General features: G+C 45.0%; 2 protein-coding genes across 3 annotated transcripts in view; one reads left to right on the top strand and one right to left on the bottom strand.

The window, feature by feature from the left end:
- RBM11 (RNA binding motif protein 11) overlaps positions 1-14,523 on the top strand; it is a 548,228-nt gene that overhangs the window by 481,492 nt on the left and 52,213 nt on the right. The window contains exons 1-2 of one of the 2 annotated variants that reach the window (XM_063956340.1): positions 6,356-6,629; positions 10,126-10,288. In XM_063956340.1, the coding sequence (XP_063812410.1) occupies positions 6,534-6,629; positions 10,126-10,288 (259 nt within the window). In that variant the 5' untranslated portion in view covers positions 6,356-6,533. Of the gene's footprint in view, positions 1-6,355; positions 6,630-10,125; positions 10,289-14,523 lie in introns of those variants that run through there. The other variant, XM_063956341.1, reaches the window with a different exon arrangement.
- LOC135050145 (stomatin-like) overlaps positions 1-14,523 on the bottom strand; it is a 224,866-nt gene that overhangs the window by 120,736 nt on the left and 89,607 nt on the right. The gene's annotated exons all lie outside the window — the stretch shown is intronic.

The raw sequence follows: 14,523 nt of genomic DNA on the forward strand, positions 1-14,523 counted from the left end.
CCACTCTGCCATACAGGCCTGATTGGTGTATTGCTGCAGAGATGGTTGTCCTTCTGGAAGGTTCTCCTCTCTACACAGAGGAATGCTGTAGCTCTGACAGAGTGACCATCGGGTTCTTGGTCACCTCACTGACTAGGGCCCTTCTCTCCCGATCCCTCAGTTTAAACAGCCGGCCAGCTCTAGGAAGAGTCCTGGTGGTTCCGAACTTCTTCCATTTACGGATGATGTAGGCCAATGTGCTCATTGGGACCTTCAAAGCAGCAGATATTTTTCTGTACCCTTCCTCAGATTTGTGCCTCGAGACAATCCTGTCTAGGAGGTCTACAGACAATTCTTTTGACTTCATGCTTGGTTTGTGCTCAGACATGCGCTGTCAACTGTGTGACCTTATATAGACAGGTGTGTGCCTTTCCAAATCATGTCCAATCAACTGAATTTACCACAGGTGGACTCCAATTAAGCTGTAGGAACATCTCAAGGATGATCAGTGGAAACAGGATGCACCTGAGCTCAATTTTGAGCTTCATGGCAAAGACTGTGAATACTTATGTACATGTGATTTCTTAGTGTTTTATTTTTAATAAATTAGCAAAAATCACAAAAAAACTTTTTTTTCATGTTGTCATTATGGGGTATTGTGTGTACAATTGTGAGGGGAAAAATGAATTTATTCCATTTTGGAATAAGGCTGTAACAAAACAAAATGTGGAAAAAGTGAAGCGCTGTGAATACTTTCTGGATGCACTGTACAGGAATGAGTCAGTTTGACTCATTGCTGCCATCACGTACCTGGAGACAACGGAGGCGAGGTGCCCTCTTTACGGAAGGAGCCTGGCGGCAGCCAACTCCGTTGCCTCCTGGAGTTCCTCCTCTGCTCTTACAGGATAAGCTTTTCCGAGTAAAAATACACAGTAAGCTCCCTTCGATTTAGGCCTCACAGTTGAAGGAAATTGTATGCATATTTGTAAATATCCTATGAGGTTTATTTACTATGCCTCCCAGCTGTCCTGATTTTGTTGAGACAGGCCCGCTTTTCAGGAAATGTCCCGACAACCCACCCACGGCCACAGTGTCCCACAGTGGGGGGGAAGAAGGGGAGTTTGTGAGGCCCTGTCTCACCTGCTGCTCTGCTTGGCAAAGCAGCAGTGAATAGATGCTGTGCACATACACAGAGAGGGACTCTGGGCATCTCCACCACCTGCCAGAGTACTGGACATTCCCCCACAGTGAGGAAAAAAGAGGCAAGGCTCATGAGCGATGCCACTCCCCATTACCACAAGGCCATGCCCCATAGCTGCGATGCGAGGCCAGGAAAACTTTAGTAGATCTACCTCTATGACTATTCAACAAGCTGTGGCCCTTTGGTCATAGATATGGATTATTACTACTTCTCCTGATTTACCAACAGGGATACAGAAGAGAAATCACCAACTTCTCCACTGTCTGTAACCTCTGTTTTCACTGTTTAAGGCTGTTCCCACAACTCCCTAAGGGGTCAGCGGAGTCAATTAATTGCATTTGTTAAAAACACAATTACATCTCGGGATGGCGTTATGCCTCCAGATGTACTGTCCAAATGTGCCCTTAGCGTCTCATGCATGCAGAGCACAGGAGAAATCTCAGACTGATTATTACGCCTGCGCGTCCTATCAGTTCACACATGTTGCACCATCTCAAAAGTTAAACATTGCTTACTGTGCATGTTTGGCTGTACTGGCTTGTGTGTGCGCAATGTACAAAAAGAGAAAACCAGAGTTTTCCATTAGCTGAACTCCTGTTCCGGGGTCAGAATCTGTATTGGCGGGGAGGTAGGCTTACACACAGGGGTGGTTCCCATGTGCAGTTTCCATTTGGGCCCCCCATGTCTTGCTGGCGCAAGTCTACTGTGTATGCACATTTTTTCAAGTGACTTCAGTACTGTGCATGCACAGATCTTCAGTAAAATGGCGCAAGCGCCATTTTCCCAGTGATTTATGTGGTCCCAACTGAGAAATGAGTATCGTGAAAGGGAGCATGTCACAAAACCCACACTAGGTTTCAGGACTGCCAATTCTTCCATTTACTCCTGGGAACCCTTAAGCTAGCTCTTACCATTAGCTATCCTTTCAGCACACTGCACTAGCAATCCAAGTGGGGCAGTGGTGTCACAATGAGGTGCGGCCCGCACCCGGGTGTCACCCACCAAGGAGTGACGCCAAAATGCTGATTCGTCTTCAGTGACAGGAGCACGGAGCAGGATGCTGCACTGTGACATTACGTCTAGCACCCAGCTCCTGTCACTGTGTAGGAGCCACCACCACACACATACTGGTCCACAGGTGCAGTCTGCATCTCCGGGACCACCGGAGTGACGAAACCAAAGGTTCGGTACGTGAAGTCATGCCCTCCGTCCGCAATGCAACGTCCCCTGCCCTTGAGGTCATAGTAACATAGTAACATAGTATTTGAGGTTGAATAGAGGCAAATTGCCCATCGTGTTCAACCTGTTTTAAGTTGTGATGAATCTACATACTTGCTAAATAATGTTTTATGACTAGTTAGCTACTATACCTCATGTTACCCCCGGATTAACAACGTTGATATTTTAAGTATTATAACCTTGGATAGCTTTTTCATTCAGAAATTTATCCATTCCTTTTTTAAATCCAATTACAGAGTCCGCCATTACCACCTTCCCTGGCAGGGAATTCTACATCCTGATTGCCCTAACAGTGAAGAACCCTTTCCACCGTTGCGTTCGGAACTTTCTCTCCTCCAGTCGCAGCGAGTGCCCACGTGTCCTAAACTGTGTTCTTTTAATAAATAATTCCTCTGATAACTCTTTGTGATGTCCCTTTACATATTTGAAGATATTAATAATATCCCCTCTTAGGCGCCTCTTTTCTAGTGTATACATATTCAGCCTAGTAAGTCTTTCCTTATAGTCCAGTCCTTCTAGGCCTTTAATCAATTTAGTAGCTCGGCTTTGAACACTTTTGAGTTCACTGATGTCTTTTTTATACAATGGTGCCCAAAACTGAACACAATATTCAAGGTGCGGACGTACCAATGCCTTATACAGCGGCATGATTACATCCGAGTCCCTTGTCTCAATTCCCCTTTTTATGCACGCTAGCACCTTACTTGCCTTCTTTACTGCGTTTTGACATTGTGTACGGTTATTAAGCCTATTATCAATGAATACCCCTTTTTATTGGCGTGCAGAGCACTGCACCCACCCCTTTCCCTCTCCCCAGCCAGTGATACCTCTGAAGGAGGGTATTTAATTAGCCGAGGGGGTTGCCTGCTAAAATCCCCATGGCATGGTAAAGGCTTTTCAATTAAATAGTATTTTTCCCCCTCCTATAAATTAGGATATCAGGCGCATAAACCCACTGATTCCACATAAACTGCTGAATCAATAGGTATTTCCTGTGTGTGATCCCCCGATTTTGCCATTTTCACGCTGACTTTAAAGAGTTGCGAGGTTCTGTCCGACATTGGGCATTCATGGGTAGGGTAATCCCCACTAATATGATTGCGGGTAAACCCCGTGCCTAATTGAATACCCCCCCCCCCCCTAAAAAACATATAACAGAAGCCTGAGACACACACAAAACAATTAGTACGTTCAGATTATACAGTATATACAGTTACACAGTATACAGAATTACAGATAGATATTACTTACTAGTACTGGCCCACTAGTTGAAGGTATGGCTTAAAGGAGACATTACGTGGAACTACTGACATCTGGTGGTAAGCCTGTATTCAACATCTTTAAAGCTTATTTACATGCTCTGAATTGTTTTTATATTGGTACAGATATTTCTAACAGTACTCTGTTCTTTATTTTTTCATATACAGTATAGTTAGAATAATTTGTAATATTTCAGAAAAAGTAGCATTCATCCCAACATTTTGCTGTTTTTGTTCTGTCCCCTAAATAAATATTTTCTTAAAAAAAAGTTTTTATTAAGCCCAAGCATTGATTGTATACAGTTTTACAAGGCATAGGCATGAGTCATGCATAAGGAATATTATACGCATTGATGATTTACACACAACAAAACATATCCCAGAACACTATTATAGGCATCAATGACAGTATATAGGTATCTGTATAACGCCATTCTTACCTACACTGAAAATCTCCTCTCTGGGAGGAGCCCGGAGAGGAAAAGCAGATGGGTGGTGATGGGGGCGGGGTTATGCTAAGTGTGTCGTTAGGCCCCATTAGGTACATATTTTGCATAGGGGAGGGACCGAACGATGCAATTGACATATAAACAAGTAATTAGGCCCCGCCCCTTCTCAGATTACCGTATCACTCTGTGCATTCTGCCCACTTCTCTCTCTCTCTCTCTCTCTCTCTACATACATACTGTATATACATACAGGTCTAGTATTCCTTATCCAAAATGCTTGGGACCACAAGCATTTTGGATAACGGATTATTCCGGATTTCGGAAATTTTTTATGCCCCCACTATAGTGCCAGTTACACATAATGTCCCCCATATAGTGCCGGTTACACATAATGTCCCCCAGTATAGTGCCAGTTACACATAATATACCCTGTATAGTGCCAGTTACAAGTAATATCCCCAGTATAGCGCAAGTTACACATAATGTCTTCCAGTGTAGTGTCAGTTACACATTTCTCCCAGTATAGTGGCAGTTACACGTCTCCCAGTATAGTGCCAGTTAGACATAATGTCTCCCAGTATAGTGCCAGTTACACATAATGTCTCCCAGTATAGTGCCAGTTACACATAATGTCTCCCAGTATAGTGCCAGTTACAAGTAATGTCCCCAGTATAGTGCCAGTTACACATAATGTCTCCCAGTATAGTGCCAGTTACACATAATGTCTCCCAGTATAGTGGCAGTTACAAGTAATGTCCCCAGTATAGTGCCAGTTACACATAATGTCTCCCAGTATAGTGGCAGTTACAAGTAATGTCCCCAGTATAGCGCAAGATACACATAATGTCTCCCAGTATAGTGGCAGTTACACATTTCTCCCAGTATAGTGGCAGTTACACATAATGTCTCCCAGTATAGTGCCAGTTACACATAATGTCTCCCAGTATAGTGGCAGTTACAAGTAATGTCCCCAGTATAGCGCAAGATACACATAATGTCTCCCAGTATAGTGCCAGTTACACATAATGTCTCCCAGTATAGTGGCAGTTACACATTTCTCCCAGTATAGTGCCAGTTACACATAATGTCTCCCAGTATAGTATATTAGCAGGATGCTCCTTCCTGGGCGTGCTGCTTCAGGGGTCAGGGCGTCAGGGCTCAGGATAGAAGGGCTGCGGCTTGAAATGCTCTGGTGATGACGGCTGCGGCTTGAAATTCTGCGGCTGTCTGTCAGAGTTTCCCAGCTTTCTACTTCACACCGCCGCATGGGTGCCAGTGGGCAGAGCAGGCAGCGGTCAACGTCACCATGGGCAGATGGAGACGGAATGCCGGGGATACAGTTCAACCCCGTTCTAACCTGCCAACGGGCTGCAAAAGGACCCCTGGCCACGGGCCACAAACGTTTGTGGTTGGGGCTGCATGCGGCCCGCGAGTTTGACACCCCTGATGCAGAAAATTTGCACATTTGTGTTATTATAAATGTATTTCCCCACCCACTGTGCAGGAGAATTGTTTGTTGTTCTAGGAGGCTGGGGGTCCCAGACACAACAGGAAACTTTGCACAAAACATTATTCTAACAGTAAATATTACAGTCATGTAATGTAAGTAAACATCTACATTGTATTTTGGTAACATCCAAAACACACACACACACACACACACACACACACACTTGTATCATGAAACATACAGGGGGTGCAACCTGTTACATGGTACAATAGGCAGCAATCACTATGACTACAGCCCCAGAGAATCAATCCCTCAGCTGGCACTGAGCTTATTATAACCAGCCCACCTGTATGAAGAAGCACACTTGCTTTACACTAGTGCTCAGTGACTTTTGCAGATAAAGAAATAATTAGGGTTGTTGCACAAATAACACACATCTCAGAACTGTTCAAATTAGACTATTTTATAGATAGATAGATAGATAGATAGATAGATAGATAGATAGATAGATAGATAGATAACTATTATATATTATATACATATTATATATAATGATAGATAGATAGATAGATAGATAGATAGATAGATAGATAGATAGATAGATAGATAGATAGATAGATAATATAGTTCTTAGTAGATGCAGGAAAGTAAGAAACGTGATATACATGGTGCCATCACACCATCTGAGAGGACCTGCTAGGTAATGAAAACATGTGTACTAATAAGGAGACCTACACAGCTGGAGCCTGTGTCATACACAAAATGGCTGCCGCCCCAGTGATAAGTCAGAAAGGCTGTGTAGTCATCTGAACACTTGGTCTCCTAGTGACCGGCATCTCAGCTGTGGTACTTGCTGCTGCCGGCTGCTATAGTGTAGTGCACTGTAGTGTGTCAGGCTGCAGGAGTCAGGAGGAGACATGCAGGGAGGATAACTCTGCTGATGCCAGCGTCTGATCATGCTTAAGAGACAGGCGGAGGCGGACAGGACTATCTTCGTCGGGAACTTGGACTGCCATGTGAAGGAGGAGATTCTCTATGAGCTCTTCCTGCAGGTAATGCCACAGACATGCTGAGTAATCAGGGTTCTGAGTGTTAATGTGCAGGTATGTGCTGCACTCCTATAAACTATTCATTGCAACTTATTTGCATGAAGCTGTCACTTGTCAGCAGGAGCTGAGGCAGAATATGCTGTACGTGCAACCCTCTCCTGGGTTTGCTTGCTCACCCTGATCATAATAAGCCATCCAGGGAATTGCTATAAGTTTTTCCTGGGTGTGACCAATGCACAATAGAAATATTATAAAACTTACATTAAGCCACATTAATAAAGTCAGTGTAAAGCAGGACTGCCAATCTCTGATTTGTAGCCTTTTTATTTTATACTTCTCACATTATTTATAATCGGTGATCCTAGTTATATATTCCTAGATGCCATGTAATAACTTTTGTCATGCATTCTTTTATTTAGTTTTCAAACATATGCAGAGCCGTCAGCATGACCCCTTTCACCAGGTACAAAGTGCTCTGCTCATGGGCTTCCCACTGCATTTCTGATTGCAGTCACCTGTGTTCAAGTCTAGAATGTATAAAGCCAATTGAATCTGTGATATGTTGTATGGGATCGGTAATGAAATGCCTACAATCAAAATCCAGACGGTTTAAATCCCAACATGGACAAAATACTGACGTTTAAAATACCGACAAGTAAAATGTTGACAGGTCAACATGCTGACATGAGTTTTTCATTGGGTTTTTTTGTGTGTAGGTCGACATGGACACCATATGAGTGTACCGCGTCCCCTCGCATGTGCTTCGGGCATGCTGCACATTATTATATTCCCCCTCCAGGTCCACTGGAATGGTAAAGTATGAACAAGTCGGTTTCAATGAAAATCTCATGTCGGCATGTTGACCTGTCGACATTTTACATGTTGGTATTTTGACCTTGTCTGTATTTTGTCCATGTCGGGATTTTGAACGTCTGTCAATTGCTGTCGGAATTTTGATTGTCGGTAAATTGACTGCATCCCTTTGTATGTATTTATAAGCAATACTTGTGAACTCTTGTGTTCTGCAAGATTGCTTGTAGTGCTGTTTATTAAATGCATATGCTTCCAATATGAACATGTTTGTAACTGTCTGTACACTGTAGGGGAGATGTATCAAGCTGTGGAGAAGTTGCCCATAGCAACCGATCTATAATTTCTCTAGCACGATTGGTTGGTACTTTATTTGACATCTGTCCCATGGTTTGCTGTGTAGAAATTGACCATGGAAAAATGTGCATTCTTATACCCCTTTCATACCGTCTGAGGCGGGTCGCACCCGGGAGCCTGACACGCGAGCTCCCAGTGTGCGACCTGCCTCAATATCCCCTTTCATACTGCAGACTGCTACCCGGCAATATGCTGGGTTGTTGACGTCGGCGGTGACGCTGCGTGGATGGTGCTGGGAGATCACATGATCTCCAAGCGCCGCCTGTCCACAGACTGTGAACGGGAAACCGGTCGCACTGACCCGGCTCCCGTTCACACCGCACAGCGAGCCAGGTTGAACACGCGTTCAACCCTGCTCGCTAGCAGGGATGAAATACCGGGTCGCTCAACCCGGTATATTTCCCCTGGTACCTTTCACAACGCACAGGATCATGGGTTATGCGCGCTCATGTGCCAATAACCCGTGTTCAAAGCTGCTGGTGTGAAAGGGGTATTATTGGAAGCCATATGCTGGTACTAGCTGCACTGCGCATGTTATTGGCTGTACTTTTAAATGACTTTTGTGGCGAGTTGATGTATTAAGCACTGTAAAGAGTGGCGATGTTGCCCATAGCAACTAAATTATACCTATCATTTTATAGAATGTAGGTGATAAATGCTACCTCGAAGCTGTGTTGTTGCTATGGGCAACTTCTCCACTCTTTTCACCGCTTAATTAATACATCAACCCCTAAATATTTTGTGTGTTGATCGGACAGCCAATCATTTACTACTTGTTTTGAAACAGCCTTCTTATCAATTAATTTGTCTACACGTGTGAGAGCATTCGTACATTGGGGGTCATACTGACCCCATTGCACGCTGCAGTTTATCGCAGCGGTGCGATCGGGTCAGAACTGCGCCTGATTGACAGGCAACAGCGGTCGCAGGGGGGGGCGGAACGGCGCGATTTGCCCGCCGCTTTGTGGGGGCGGGCCGCAGTGGCTGTGTGACGTCACACGCAGCCGCTGGGGAGCAATGAGTAGCTCCCGGCCAGCATGCTAAAGCTGCGCTCGTCGGGAGCTACTCTTGAAGTGCAAAGGTATCGCCGCTGTGCGATGCCTTTGCACTTCTGCAGGGGAGGGGGCGGGGGGGGGGGGGTGAACGGCACTGATATGCGGGGTGGGATAGCGGGGTGGGATAGCCCTGTCGGTGTGAATGATCGTAGCTGTGCTAAATTTAGCACAGCTACGATCATCTCGAAATGACCCCCATTGTGAAGTCCAGGGGCAGAGCACCTTGGACCCGGGTGAAAGGATTTTGCACTGGAAATAGGATAAAAAGACCATTTGGCACAGTGTCACACTTTGTTACAGTTAAATAGTGCAAATATTTTTTTTTAACCTATGGCTTGTAATGTTAATAGGGACAATTCAATGTGTACATTTGACTGAGAGTCAGATGTTTTGTAGAAATGGTATGTGTGTTTTTTTATTTTTCTTAAATATGCTGTAATCCTCTATGGAGAAATCCATTTTTTATTTTTAAATAACCAGTTTCTCCCAGTACAGTGTAGAGAGCCCCTGTGGATCTTCCTAGAGACCCAGGGGCTCTCCTTCCTCCATTAAATCTCCATTGTGATCATGTCAACAAGGTTTCCAGGGGGAGATAGGTAGGCTTTGTTTTTCAGGTGTATATTGAATGCTGTGTAGGAGTAATAGTGGTTTCTGTCTATTAAAAAGGGATCATCGGTTGTCTGTGACTACTTGGCGTAGCCTGACATGTAAAGGCAGCGTGTGGCTTTTGGTAATGCAGATGCTAGATTTAAAGTGGCAATAGTTTAAAATTCAAAACCAACTGGTGATGGTGGTTTTGAAATGACTGCCACTTTAAATGTAGCAGCTAAATTGCTGAACTCTCGCAACTAGAAGCCTATTTCGTTTACCCCATACAGTTACATCCAGCTGGGCAAACGTGTTACGTTTGATGTATTGTATCTAATTTCAGGTGTTCATAACTGTTTGTAAATACGTTCATATTGCTGCATGTTTAAATAAATGAGACTTTGGCCCAGATTTGGGACACACACTAATGTAAAGTCCTCATGCACCCACAACAACTGATGTTTTGAGGATTTCTGTTGGTGAAAATGGAATGATTACTGACCAAGTTAAGAAGACTACAAAAACCTTTAGGATCTTTAAAGAAATCCTGAAAACATGACCTGTTAGGGGGAGGGCGTATGAGGACCGGATTTGTGATACACTGCTTCAGCAGATCCCATCCATTGTGTTGTAGTCATCTTTTAGGTTTTTCTGTGCAGTTCTAATTCTGATTTTATTTTATTTTCCAGGCAGGACCACTGACCAATGTAACTATTGCAAAAGATAAAGAAGGCAATTTCAAGTCCTTTGGCTTTGTATGCTTTAAGCATGCTGAATCTGTGCCATATGCTATATCCTTGCTAAATGGCACACGCTTGTATGGAAGGCCCATTAAACTCCAGTATCGATTTGGTAAGTCTTGAGGAATTAAACAGATTAAGGGCCCTACACATTAGGCGATATAACTGAACGATATGAACGTTCTCATTCATTAATTAACGATAACTCATTCATATCGGTCAATGTGTAGGCACCAACGATGAACTATGCGCGGCCCCGCGCTCGTTCATCGTTGGTGTCGGGTCGCTTATGCATGCAGGCCAATATGGACAATCTCGTCCATATTAGCATGCAGGGCTATGGAGCCGGGTGACGGGGGAGTGAAGAAACTGCACTCCCGAAACCTCCCCCCCCCCTCGCCGCCGGGTTGCCCATCTGCCGTATCAGCTGTCTGGCAGCTTGGCGGCATATTGCTGAATGTGTAGGGCCTATTAGTGTAGCACATACAGTACATGAAAATTATTTATTTCATTCACCAGGAACTCACAATATGCATCTCAAATACATGATCTGCATAGGTACCTGTAGCAGTTGCAAGCAAGCTTAATTTTTTTCTCATCCATTCTTCTCTTCATCACTCTCTCTGTCCCACTGTCTTATTTTGCCCCCTTTCTAATCTACTGTGTCAAAGCCCAGCGCCACTCTCCCATGAAAGTACTGTTCTGCCCTTGTTCCACACTTCATAGGAAGGGGGATGCGGGGCCAGGGGCGGTGCTGAGGGGGCTGCCTAGGACTTCCAAACTAGATAAGTTTGCACGCACCGACCATGCAGGTATGCTAATGGGACTTGATTAGATTGGTAAGGGGAAAGGTAAAAGTGGGCGGTTATGTAGCTTAAACATCATGAGCAAGTTTTCTGTCATGATCTCATACTTTATACAGAAACATAGGGGCAGGTGTATTAAGCCTGGAGTAGTTATAAATGGAAGGTTATAACGCACCAGCCAATCGGCTCCAATATGTAAATTGACAGGAGCTGATTGGCTGGTGCGTTATCACCTTCTACTTATCACTGCTTTATCACTTCTCCAGGCTTAATACATCTGCCCCACTGTCTGATCTTGCACTCTAAGCGCTGGTAACCCGTACCCAACCCCTTGTAATTGCTTACGTTGAATGTGTCGTATTAAGCTTGGTACAAGATGGGTCCTGTTTCTACAGCGTTCAAAAAAAGAGAGCTTGAGTAACATTGTTTAAAACATATTTACAATTGTAATTAGTATCATCATTGGGTATCATCCGCTGGTTAGCTTTATTCTATTCAGATGAGCCTTGTAACTTTTATCTATTATCTGTTCAATATTATACGTTTTTAGTGTCATGTTCTTGGAAACAGGATTACATTGTGTTCTTGTTTTTGTTTTCCTATGTATGGAGCCATAAATAAAGGCAGATTTTCCTGTTGTTCTGACTGCTTGTGTAGTCTTTTTGGCTGTTTCTATGTAAGGGAGTGCAGTAAAATAACGGCGAAAGGCGCCTCCTAGTGCATTATGGGGGTAATTCTGAGTTGATCGCAGCAGGAATTTTGTTAGCGGTTGGGCAAAACTATGTGCACTGCAGGGGAGGCAGATTTAACATGTGCAGAGAGAGTTAGATTTGGTGGGGTGTGTTCAATCTGCAATCTAAATTGCAGTGTAAAAATAAAGCAGCCAGTATTTACCCTGCACAGAAACAAAATAACCCACCCAAATCTAACTCTCTCTGCACATGTTACATCTGCCCCCCCTGCAGTGCACATGGTTTTGCCCAACTGCTAAAAAATTTCCTGCTGCGATCAACTTGGAATTACCCCCTATATTAGTAAATAATTCTCACTTAAATTGGTAAATAGAATTCACAATAATTAATATTATTATTATTTTCTCTAACGTCCTAAGTGGATGCTGGGGACTCCGTAAGGACCATGGGGAATAGACGGGCTCCGCAGGAGATAGGGCACTCTAGAAAAGAATTAGGTCTACTGGTGTGCACTGGCTACTCCCTCTATGTCCCTCCTCCAGACCTCAGTTAGAATCTGTGACCGAACGAGAAGGGTGCACCTTAGTGAGCTCTACAGAGCTTGCTGAGAAAGAAAAGTATTTTGTTAGGTTTTTTATTTTCAGAGAGCTTCTGCTGGCAACAGACTCTCTGCTATGTGGGACTGAGGGGAGAGAAGCAAACCTTACCAACTGCGGGATAGGTTGCGCTTCTTAGGCTACTGGACACCATTAGCTCCAGAGGGATCGAACACAGGTACTCACCATTGGCGGTCCGATCCCAGAGCCGCGCCGCCGTCCACCTCGCAGAGCCAGAAGCGAGAAGACACCGCGTGGATGAAGAAAATCGGCGGCAGAAGACTCCTGTCTTCACATAAGGTAGCGCACAGCACTGCAGCTGTGCGCCATTGCTCCCACAGCACACCACACACTCCGGTCACTGTAGGGTGCAGGGCGCAGGGGGGGGCGCCCTGGGCAGCAATAAGGTACCTTTTTGGCAAAAGTAAGCAGACATACAGGTAGGCACTGTATGTCTGCATGAGCCCCCGCCATTATTCACACAAAATCGCGGGACAGAAAGCCGCCATGAAGGGGACGGGGCTTCTTCCTCAGCACTCACCAGCGCCATTTTCTCTTCACAGCTCCGCTGGAAGGAAGCTCCCCAGACTCTCCCCTGCAGAATCAGTAGAGGGGTGGAAAAAAAGAGGGGGGGCACATAAATTTAGGCACAAATCTTATAATACAGCAGCTACTGGGTAAACACTGAGTTACTGTGTTTTTTCCTGGGTCATATAGCGCTGGGGTGTGTGCTGGCAAACTCTCTCTCTGTCTCTCCAAAGGGCCTTGTGGGGGAACGGTCTTCAAAAAGAGCTTTCCCTGTGTGTATGGTGTGTCGGTACGCGTGTGTCGACATGTCTGATGTAAAAGGCTCCCATAAGGAGGAGATGGAGAAAATGTGTGTAAGAAGGTGTCGCCGTCGACAACGCCGACACCTGTTTGGATATGTGTCATTTAGTGCTAAGATAAAATTATTGCACAAAGAAGGTTAGGAAACAGACAGGAAATCTACCATGTCTGTCCCTATGTCGCAGAGTCCGTCAGAGTCTCTCAATGTTCACTATCCAAGATAATAGACACTGATATCGACACAGAGTTCGACTCCAGTGTCGACTATGATAATGCAATATTACAGCCAGATTGGCAGTAAAGTATTCAATAATAAGAATTTACTTACCGATAATTCTATTTCTCATAGTCCGTAGTGGATGCTGGGGACTCCGTAATGACCATGGGGAATAGCGGCTCCGCAGGAGACTGGGCACATCTAAAGAAAGCTTTAGGACTAACTGGTGTGCACTGGCTCCTCCCCCTATGACCCTCCTCCAAGCCTCCATTAGGATACTGTGCCCGGACGAGCGTACACAATAAGGAAGGATTTTGAATCCCGGGTAAGACTCATACCAGCCACACCAATCACACCGTATAACCTGTGATCTGAACCCAGTTAACAGTATGATATCAGAGGAGCCTCTGAAAGATAGCTAACAACAATAATAACCCGATTTTTGTAACAATAACTATGTACAAGTATTGCAGACAATCCGCACTTGGGATGGGCGCCCAGCATCCACTACGGACTATGAGAAATCGTCCTAAGTGGATGCTGGGGACTCCGTAAGGACCATGGGGATTATACCAAAGCTCCCAAACGGGCGGGAGAGTGCGGATGACTCTGCAGCACCAAATGAGAGAACTCCAGGTCCTCCTCAGCCAGGATATTAATTTTGTAGAATTTTACAAACGTATTTGCTCCTGACCAAGTAGCTGCTCGGCAAAGTTGTAAAGCCGAGACCCCTCGGGCAGCCGTCCAAGATGAGCCCACCTTCCTTGTGGAGTGGGCATTTACAGATTTTTGGTTGTGGCAGGCCTGCCACAGAATGTGCAAGCTGAATTGTACTACAAATCCAACGAGCAATAGTCTGCTTAGAAGCAGGAGCACCCAGCTTGTTGGGTGCACACAGGATAAACAGCGAGTCAGATTTCCTGACTCCAGCCGTCCTGGAAACATATATTTTCAGGGCACTGACAACGTCTAGCAACTTGGAGGCCTCCAAGTCCCTAGTAGCCGCAGGCACCACCAATAGGTTGGTTCAGGTGAGACGCTGAAACCACCTTGGGGAGAAACTGAGGACGAGTCCTCAATTCCGCCCTGTCCAAATGGAAAATCAGATAAGGGCTTTTTCAGGATAAAGCCGCCAATTCTGATACGCGCCTGGCCCAGGCCAGGGCCAACAGCATGACCACTTTCCATGTGAGATATTTTAACTCCAC

This window comes from Pseudophryne corroboree, chromosome 2 (assembly GCF_028390025.1).
Source record: "Pseudophryne corroboree isolate aPseCor3 chromosome 2, aPseCor3.hap2, whole genome shotgun sequence".
NCBI lineage: Eukaryota > Metazoa > Chordata > Amphibia > Anura > Myobatrachidae > Pseudophryne > Pseudophryne corroboree.